The sequence below is a fragment of the Amia ocellicauda genome, chromosome 18 (assembly GCF_036373705.1).
Source record: "Amia ocellicauda isolate fAmiCal2 chromosome 18, fAmiCal2.hap1, whole genome shotgun sequence".
Classification (NCBI taxonomy): Eukaryota; Metazoa; Chordata; class Actinopteri; order Amiiformes; family Amiidae; genus Amia; species Amia ocellicauda.
In genome coordinates this window covers 14,904,798-14,914,409 of record NC_089867.1, presented here as the reverse complement: position 1 = coordinate 14,914,409, position 9,612 = coordinate 14,904,798, and the positions used below count along the sequence as shown (strand labels likewise).

The 9,612-nt window shown below is 51.4% G+C and overlaps 1 protein-coding gene across 1 annotated transcript; it reads right to left on the bottom strand.

Annotated features, from left to right (window-relative positions):
- Positions 1 to 1,207: 1,207 nt before the first annotated feature.
- Positions 1,208 to 8,541, bottom strand: tbrg4 (transforming growth factor beta regulator 4). Its single transcript, XM_066690793.1, has 11 exons — positions 8,476 to 8,541; positions 6,846 to 7,334; positions 6,429 to 6,752; positions 5,953 to 6,127; positions 5,698 to 5,855; positions 5,341 to 5,451; positions 5,057 to 5,201; positions 4,420 to 4,665; positions 4,087 to 4,198; positions 3,876 to 3,990; positions 1,208 to 1,921 (listed from the first exon to the last, which is right to left on the bottom strand). Exons 2-11 carry the CDS (start codon positions 7,263 to 7,265, stop codon positions 1,820 to 1,822), a joined length of 1,908 nt encoding a protein of 635 aa, XP_066546890.1. The 5' UTR covers positions 7,266 to 7,334; positions 8,476 to 8,541; the 3' UTR covers positions 1,208 to 1,819.
- Positions 8,542 to 9,612: the final 1,071 nt, after the last annotated feature.

Below are 9,612 nucleotides of genomic sequence, written 5' to 3'. Positions count from 1 at the left end.
GCACGACGCATATGTGTTGAACCCCCCCCTCTCCGTGCTTGACGTCAGCGCTGTGCTCAGGAGCTAATACTCCCTGGTAAGCAGATTTCCTTCAGGTGGGGGGTGGTTGTTGGGGAGGGGGGGATGTGGGGTAGGGGGTTATTTTAAGGTTATTTTTAAGTGCAAGGCTCAACAATAGACATCTTCAAGGTGAGCCGTTTAACTCTTGGCCGGCTGGAGTGGGCCGCCAGACCGGTAGACAGCGTTCACTGGACTGAAATGAAACGGTAACACAAGCCACAAGTTTAAGCAGTGGCAGAGATGCCAGTAAACGATTTTGGGATCTTCTCCTATTGGTCTGCTGCCCCTTGTTCACAGAGCCCAGCACATCCTGCACTCGCAGTCAAGACCAGGGAGAAAACCAGAAACAGCTCCTCTCCTTCCACCTTTCTGTTGGTGTATGTGAAATGCACAAAATGCCAAGCTTAACCATTTATATAACCCATAGCACAAACCACAATCTCCCACATACCTGTAACACAATTGTATTACCTGCTTGCATAAGGAGTCTTCCAACCAGACCAATATTAATAATAATCTTGGTCCACAGTCAGGGGGAACAGGCACATATATAGTAGGCAAGTATTACTGGGCATCTCACTGAATTCTATCACCTGTGGTCCAAGTTGGCGCTGCCCTGTGAAGAGCTCTTGGGCATATCTGTGCAGTGAGGCAGCGGTCCAGCCCAGAGACCGCGGGCCCATGTCACATTCGAGAGCACCAAGGCTGGGGGGCCGAGGAGGAGCCAAGTCCAACGTTCACACCGATGCCTTGACCATTTGCTGACTTGCTCGTTTGCTCACAGCCTCAGCCTAAAAACATCATGGTCCTAATAAAAGTCCTAATACTGCGATTGTTTCCCAAGAGACCTCAGTACTTGAAGCTGCTGGCCACTCAACTGAGGGACACAGGAGGGGCACAGAACCAGACCATTTAATTTACACTAGAAGCACAGGAAGACAGACAAGAAGAGATGGTGTACTTTTTAATGTGCAGCATTAAAAATGAAACGGGCCCACTTACTACAACATGGGGACAGTTTCACTCCTGTGAGCAAAATCGAAACAAGCCCCAATGACAACACAGAAAGAACAAGTGCCAGCCCCCAGCCCCTGACCCGACTGGCTGGAGGGTTATAGAGATGAAATAAAACACTGCGATACCAATGCAAATTAAATACTAGCTTTTTTATTATGACGATTATTTGTTACTAGCACTGCACCTTAGACAGCAGCTAAATCCCATTTTTAGAATCAGTCCTGTGAGGTTTCTGTGGATGACCGAAGCCCTGAGAGCTGCAGTGTTTCAAATCCCTTTCGCTTTATTTCTACAGCCAACAAAACATCAGCTCACTGTCTGCCTGGGAACACGGGGACTTAACACACGTCACCCCCCCACTCTGACACCGAGAGGGGGGTGCAGGGACACCTCACCGCTCCAGCTAGTCACCTCCCCCCTCGACACAGCCTCCTACACCCACTTACTCTGCGCTGTGCCGAGCTGTTCTCTTGGCACACTCCCCCCCCCCCCCGCAGCTGTCTCCATGGTGAGAGGGAATGCCCCCAGATGGTTGTCTAGGTGACCAGAAGTCCGGACAATGGATCTGCAAGGGCTGCCAGGACGCCCTCAGACAGGGGCTCACAAATCTATGTTATTCTTGCTGATAGAGCTGCTGCTGCTGCTGCTGCTGCTGCTGCTGTTGTTTTGGATTCACTGAGTTGTCGTTGTGTTGTTTTTGTGGGAATTTGCTTTTGTCAAAAGATTGCAGACAGTCCAGGTTCTACTTGGCCATCTCTTCTGCCACCACCTTCCCAATCTTATCCTTCAGGCAGGCCACCCTCTGCCAGTCAGACTTCAGCTCTAGCCACTCAAAGTACGGCACCTTGAAGGGGACAAAAATGTACAAGGGGAGGGAGAGAAAATAATTAACTGAATTTCTGAGTGGCTCAGAAACCAGGAACACAACAAATCAGATGGCCCAAAAAATAACTGACACCAAACGCACCCCTGCCTGGGAGCTCGCACGGCCTGACAGAGACAGCGAGGAATTGCTGATATTCGAACCACTGGTCCTAGAAGCTGGCTCTAGCTAGTGACAGGTTGTTTGCCGTGCCCTGTCTGTGTCGATTTAATAACCCCTGTGTGCCAGCGCCAGGAGGCTTAATGCCATTAAAACTTAATCCAGTGGCGCTGACCCACCCTGCCAGACCTCCTTCGCCCCCCCCACCCCCACCCCCACCCCCACCACGCTATCCCCCACTGGGTGAGTTATTTCGGCCCTGTGATCAGGAGCCCAATCTAACTGGCTTAATTTACTGAATACCATCAGAGCCTGAGCCGGGCCCGAAAGGTAAGGGGATTGGCCTAGATAGACCTCTCCCAGGTTTCATTTGGAGGAGAGCAGAGCAGACGGACGGCTTGTACACACTCTGGCTGTCCTGCACGGTGGTCAGCGGGAGACACTGACTGACACACAGGGGTTTCTGTGCCTGGGCCCATTTTCGGTTTCCATTGAACAGTAATTTTTTAAGCCTCATTGACTCATCCCTTTATCGTTAGACAGTGCACACAGACAGAGCACATCTGCTTGCTCCCTCCATCCCTCCCTCTCTTGCGCTCTCATTCCTCCTCAGCTAGATGCTGCAAGACTCTCCCTCGCTCCACTGAACAGGCCCCGGAGCAGTACAGGCTCCTCTCACCGCAGCCTCGTCAGACTCATTCCTCCACACTCAGCACACAGCAGGCTCTCCCCAGAGCCCCAACAGCCAGCCAGCCCCCCAGCACAGAAAACACACAGTGTGCCCCCTCCCCATCTCCTTCCTTCAAAGAGTCTGCTGCTCCTGCTGCCTTCTTACTTCTCAGTCTGGCCCTTAAAGGCCTCGAGTGTCACTGATAGTCTTAACACAGGAAGGAAATGCTTGTAGAAACCGAAACCATCCTTGCTCGCTACCACAGTATTTCTCCCTGGCAGTTCTTAGAGGCCTTTTCCATAATTGTATTTCACATAATCATAACACCTATAAACCAGTTACACATAGTCATTCTGCTCAGAATCAAATTAATTCCAGGAGCGTATCCTGATGTTCAGAGTTCAGAGCCAATTCCACTTTTTAAATTCCAACTCCCTTTTTCACCCCCATTCCAGATTCCAATTCCAATTCTTTTTGCCAATGGCTCTACTGGGTTCTACTGGAATTGGAACTGATTGGAAAAGGGAATAACAAACCGCACTGGAATGGAAATCGGACCCTGGAACCCCAACCCTGCTGCCGTTTATTGAAAGATCCAAGATAATGTCCACACTTTTCTGCGTTTTAAGAAGGGCCTCATATTTGCCATCTTAAATACACTTCCTATTTCTGGTCCTAGTTTTCCTGTTGAGCTTGAAGGAAATATGCAGACTCCCATGGGGGAAAACTCATCTGACCAATAGCAACAGCAGCCAGCCTGACACATAGAGCCCACATATAATTGGATAAGCAAACACACACTTTGTGAGAGGGAAATACATATGATATAAGCACCCCCCCACCACCACCCCTCACCCACTGAGAGCCGCTCAGCTCCCGAGCTCAGTTTGCAAAGGAGATTGCAGGAGGGATTATCCCTGGGGGGCGTGGCATGAACTGGGCATGAATGGTTTCTGTAAATCTGTTTGTAAGTGTTACTTTTTCAAGCTGGATACGGATGAGGAAAACCCCACCTCTCCCTCAGCGCTATACCCAGACTCTCCCCTCGCCCCACCAGGGCCATGCTTCACCCCCTGCCATCCTTAGCACCAGCACTGCTCTTCCCCACCAGCAGTTCCATGGCCCCTGGTCCCCCCAGTCTCTCACCTCCACAGTGAGGAAGCCGGCCAAGCGCAGGTGTCGCTGCTGCATGACATAGCGGCCCAGCAGCTCCCTGCTGCGCGAGCTGTAGTGAGGGAACTCCCTCGCCAGCACTGCTATCCTGGAGAGAGAGAGAGAGAGAGTCAGTCTATCAGTTCACTTCAGATTTCAAGAAAAGGTGGGAGGAACTGTTAGCAGGCAGACAGACAGAGCTCACCTCCTGGCCCCCTCGGGCAGAGGAGTGCCCCCGCCGCCCCCAGGTAGGTGGGGGGCACTCAGGTTGTCCAGACGGAGAGGTTTGCTCTCCGAGTCCAGGACCAGCTCTCCATCTGCAAGACAAGAGCAGCGTCAGCATAGCCAGCCTCCCTGGTAATGCGGACAGGCAGTGTGGCACCGTGGATAGTCTCCACTCTGCTGCACTTCACCCTCCACCTTTGCTGTCCTCTCCCTTCCTTTTCCCTGCCCATTCCCCATTTCTTTTTGCCCTTTCCACTGCTCTCTTCTCCCCCCCAGCCTCTCCTCCACCTCTCTCCCTTGCTCAGTCTCTCACCGATGGGCCAGCCATACACCGTGTTAACAGCCGTGCGGTACGCTCCCTCCTCCCCCCCTGTCAGGATCTGCAGCGCCTCCTGTAGGCTGGTCTGGAGCGTCGACGGACGGCTGTCACGGGTGGTGGTGGGGGTGGTGGTGTAAGGGGCAGGGAGGGCGGCCCGGGGCTCCCCACACTCCAGCTCCAGGGCGGCTGCGATGTGGAGGAGCTTCAGCCTGTATCCCTCAGAGTGTGAGGGGCTGCCCTCTGAAACATAGAAAGAGAGAGAGTAATGTATTATAAACACACAGGAAAAGAGAGGGCGAGGGGATTGATCTGGCCTAGAACACAGACACAAAAGGACACACAAAGCAACACTGACACAGCGAATCTGCAGCACTGAATAGAGAATTGCACCATCACTCTGACACAGCCACTGTCCTGCACTGCCCCACGCAGGCCAAATCTGGCAAGACAGGCTGTACTGAAGCAAAGTGAACACAGAGTCTCAAAGACACGGCAGGAGACAATATCAGAGCACATGACAGGAGAGGGAGAGATGCGGCAGCAGTGTGTGTACATCACAGTGAGAGTTTTCAGTATATTTATGTATGTGTGTGTGAGGGTCAGAGTGAGTGTGTGTGTATGTTGGACTTACTCGTCAGGGTGCAGTGGAAGCTGGGTTCCAGCAGGGGGCGCAGGAGCTGAGGCCGAGTCTGCTGCAGCACACACAGGGACCACACCGCATCCATGTGCAACACAGGGGCCAGGCGGTGCAGCACTCCCTCCAGCTTGGACAGCACCTCCAGGGGACATAGAAACACAGGCACACAGACATTAAAATAGACACCCCCAAAACACACACACCTGTGAACTTCACAAATGAACCAGAGCCCCAGCCAGCCAAACACAATCCCTTGTCCCTCCAAGCCCCATCCCTACCTTGCTGTAGAAGGCGTCCCCCTGGCTGGGCTGGAAGTTGAGGCGAGCGAATGCCATGATGAGGTTGCACAGCTGGGTGGCGCTGTAGTTCTCACTGTGCTGCAGGAAATGCTGTGGGGGAGAGAGGAAGAGGGAGTGAGAGGGAGGAAAAGCTCTGTATTTATCTATATAGATATATATATAGATAAGCTCCTGTACTTAACTTGTGTAAAGAATTTCAATTTTCTTTGGAGAATGTTTTTATGATTTTGCGATAGAACATATACACATATCGGCTATTTGCGTCTGGATTGAATTTAGCTAAACTGAGGTGGTGAGAGAGAAGGATGGGGGTGGGCTGGGAATGAGCAGACCCACCTCAGTGAAGCCCTCGAACAGCGGCAGGTGGAGCCACTTGAGGAAGGTGAAGGACTTGGCACAGCGCACCACCTGGTTGGGGCTGAGCTCGGGCAGCCTGGGCAGCAGCTCGGCGGCGATGCGCTGGAACAGCTGGGTCTGCTGGAAATTCAGCTTCCCTGAGAAAGAGGGGGGTTAGAGTAAATTAGGCCTGAATAATTTTTTGGTGCCTCTTTCCTGTTCATTCATCCATCCATCCATCCCTCCCTCCCTCACCATAAGCAAAGGCCAGGTCCAGTAGCAAGGGCGTGGGCAGTTCCAGGCCCGGTTTCTGCAACAGGTGGTAGGACAGCGCCCTGAGCAGCGGCACTGAGCGCCTCCCTCCCACCGCCAGCGCCAAGGCAACACGTCGCATGTCCTCTGGCTTGAACCGCTCCGCCAACTCCAGAGCCTGGGAGAGAGGGAGATAGAGAGGGAGGGCAGAGATATTCAAATTCATAAGTTCTCAGGGGACTCAACCATAAACCAGTCCAAAATGTAACAATAATCGGATCGCTTAACATTATTTTTATCCAAACCTTAGCTAAAATAATGTTGAACTTTTATTTTAATGTATATAATGTGGAGGGATTTGTGGGCCACACAACTTTTCAGGTTGGGTTGGCGTTACTTTGCTTTGCAGAACACTGGAATACAGGATGGAGAGAGTGAGCAACAGAGAGCAAGAGAAAGACAGAGAAGGGGCTCCTCACCTTGTCCTCCAGGCGCTCCATGAGAGGGGGTGACAGGTGCCCCACGTGGCTCATGAGCAGGGCGAGGGTCCGGGGCTCTGTGATCTCCGTCCAGCGCAGCTCCAGCTGCTTTAGCACATCTCCCAGCAGTGCCCCCTCCTGGCCAGCGCGCTGCCTTATGCTGCCCCAGTCCGCCAGCACGGCCAGCTGCTTGTAGCTCAGTCTGCGCAGGCGCCAGTGTGCCTCGGTCTGCAGTGAGCGCAGGGCCGGGGCTGTAGGGGACATGCCAAGCTGAGACAGCGCCCGCACCAACGCCACCAGGGAGCCATTCCACACTGTGGACACCTGCCAGGACAGAGAGGGTTAGACAAGCTGATAGGAAGAGAGAGAGAGATAATCTCACAGACACAGAACAGATCAGTTTTGCGTTGTTCTCACCTGGGAGTTGACCGTCTGCAGCAGATGTTGGAAGCGAGGGTCAAGGAAGAGTTCAGTGTTGTCGGTGATCTCCCTCTTGTCTCTGACCCCCTTGCTTATGGTGAGGCGTGCCAGCTGGGTGAGGGCACTGGCAGCCTGGTTGGCAGTGCCCCTGTGCTCCTCCCAGACCTGCAGCAGTTCCCCAGGGGTGCCCGCCCCCTCCAGCAGCTGATCCAGCTCTGTGCGATCAGGTGCCGGCTGGTACCCCTCATCCACTGCTACACACAGTGTCCGCCATGGGCAAGGTGTGGGCAAGCGCAAGGCCAGAGCAGGAAGGGGCTCTGCCAGGGCAGGAGGGGCCAGGGGTCTGACCCAGGCCACAGGAACTTGTGAGCACTGCCCCAGCAGTCGGGCACAGCGGCCTAGCAGTCGTGATGTCATTATGAAAATTAATGCAGGCACTGCAGCCTACTTCACCACAGGACAAACTGTTGCCTCATCTCACTCTGCCTGCAGGGAAACACACAAATTTACACGTGTGTAAATAGACAGTCTGGACCACAAACACACAGACATTTGCACACAGAAATAAAAACACAGGCTGACAGACATTAACACAAACATACAGATACACACAATGAGAAAGACACTGAATATTGCTGTCAAATGTAGGTTACTTTGAGCTCGAAGCATTCTGAAAATGCACACTACCACTGCAGATCTCCCACACTGGACATGGTGCAGGGTCCACTATAACTCACTGCACCACAGGACACTAATCTGCACTAGAGGGCTCAGTGTCTGACTTGCATATAAAGGCAAAGGGCAATGACAGCAAACACACTGCCTTAAGAGAATTGCACACAGCAGTACCACACAACCTGGGTCCAAGACCGGCTACAGCACAGCAGTGAGACTAGAGATAGATGTATTGCTTTGCCACAATTGCCTCAAATACACAGATTGTAACACACAGTCAGTATCACAATCACACACATACATAATCAGTTACACAGACACACAAGGAAGCAGTTACACTAATATACACACAATCAGACAGACAGGCAGTCATTCAGTAACACCAACACAGATAACACAGACACAGTGAATGTTGCTTTCCCAGTGTGCATTGTGAAGCGGATTTTAACACACTGTAGACGGCAGAGAGGAGCAACCTCATGCGGTGGTCTTTGCTACACCACCCTACACTAATTTGAACTCAGGGGGGTCAGGGCTTGATTTCCTATCAAGACTAAGGGCATCGACAACCAGCATAGACGATGTCGTGCGTTACTAAATTGTTATTACATGCTTCTTCGCAGCCCGCCGCCGCACGGGGGGCAGCAGTAGCACACAGGCCGGGTCTCAGTGGGCCGGTTGATCGGTTTATTGCTGTGAAGACACGGTATCCTGGTCGTCTGACAGCGACAGATGAGCGGCACTGTCTGTTCACAACCTCACACGGAAATAGACAGTCCTGACCTTGCTGGCTGCGCAGCCCTTTACCAATTTCCCGGTACAGTCCTGTAGAGAGCTCTACAGACTTTATGGGAAGATACCTACACTGAACTGCAGCTCAGTTCCCCACACCCACCCTTGAGCTTTAATACTGACCGATACGATGGTACGTTACAATAAATAACGCGCTTACCTTGTCAATTTACACAAGCGACATTCACATGGGTTGCTACCGACTGCCGTGGTCGCATAGTTATGATGTCATGACTGAAAATGAGTGCACCCTCATCACGTGATAAGGGTCTCGTTCGTAGTGTCCCAGATTCCAGTGACACCAAATTATTTTCTCATTAAAAGTTTAAAATAATGTCATTTTTTTAGGCATTTGTTTTTATACTGAATGGAGATACATAAAGTCCTCTCACTGTCTTTGCATGAAGTAATACAATTACATTATTATGATTATTCTTGTTCTTGGTATTATTTTTATTGTAGCAGATGAGAACATAAGTGCATTTCACATCTGATCATTGCAGTGCTGTCCACAACAGTCAAGGCCACACTGCAACCAAACACTGAAAAAAACTGTACAATGTTGACCAGCTACGCACTTTATTGCCATTGACCAGAGAAGTGTGAACTGTTTTCATATCACTCATTCTCACCTCTGCTTTTCTCTATGGAGATGTGAGTGAAATTCATCAGTGCATTTGAGGACATATGGCTGATAGATGTGAAATTAAAACAACTCAGAGAAAACACTGTTTGTCTTGTGAAATCATCTGAGCTATATTGTCGGTACCAAGTACTATACAAACTCGTAATGCAAAGCAAGAAGTATGACAAAACGTTGTATAAGTGCAATTTTAGAGGAGAATAAATTACTAAATTACAACTACAGTTTGAAAAGATGCGTCTTGAGTAATTGCCAGAGGAGGTCAGAGACTCTGTTTTGACTTCAGTGGGAAGGTCGTTCCACCAAGAATTAAAAGAAGTGGCTCTGGAGGAAGGGGAGTGGAGAGAAGCAGTGGTCTGCAGGGGATGTACAGAGAGATGAGTGACTGAAGGTAGCTTGGTGCAGTGTGATCCAGACAGCGGTAGGTGAGGGTCAATGTCTTGAACTGAATGCGTGACGCTATCGGGAGCCAGTGGAGGGAGCGGAGCAGTGGAGTAGCGTGTGCGAATCGGGGCAGAGAGACACCAGACGAGCCACAGAGTTCTGGATGAGCTGGAGCGACGGGTAGTTGTTGCAGGCAGGCCGGCCAGGAGGGAGTTGCAGTAGTCCAGGCGGGAGAGGACCAGGGACTGGACAATTTGGATAGCTGGTGAG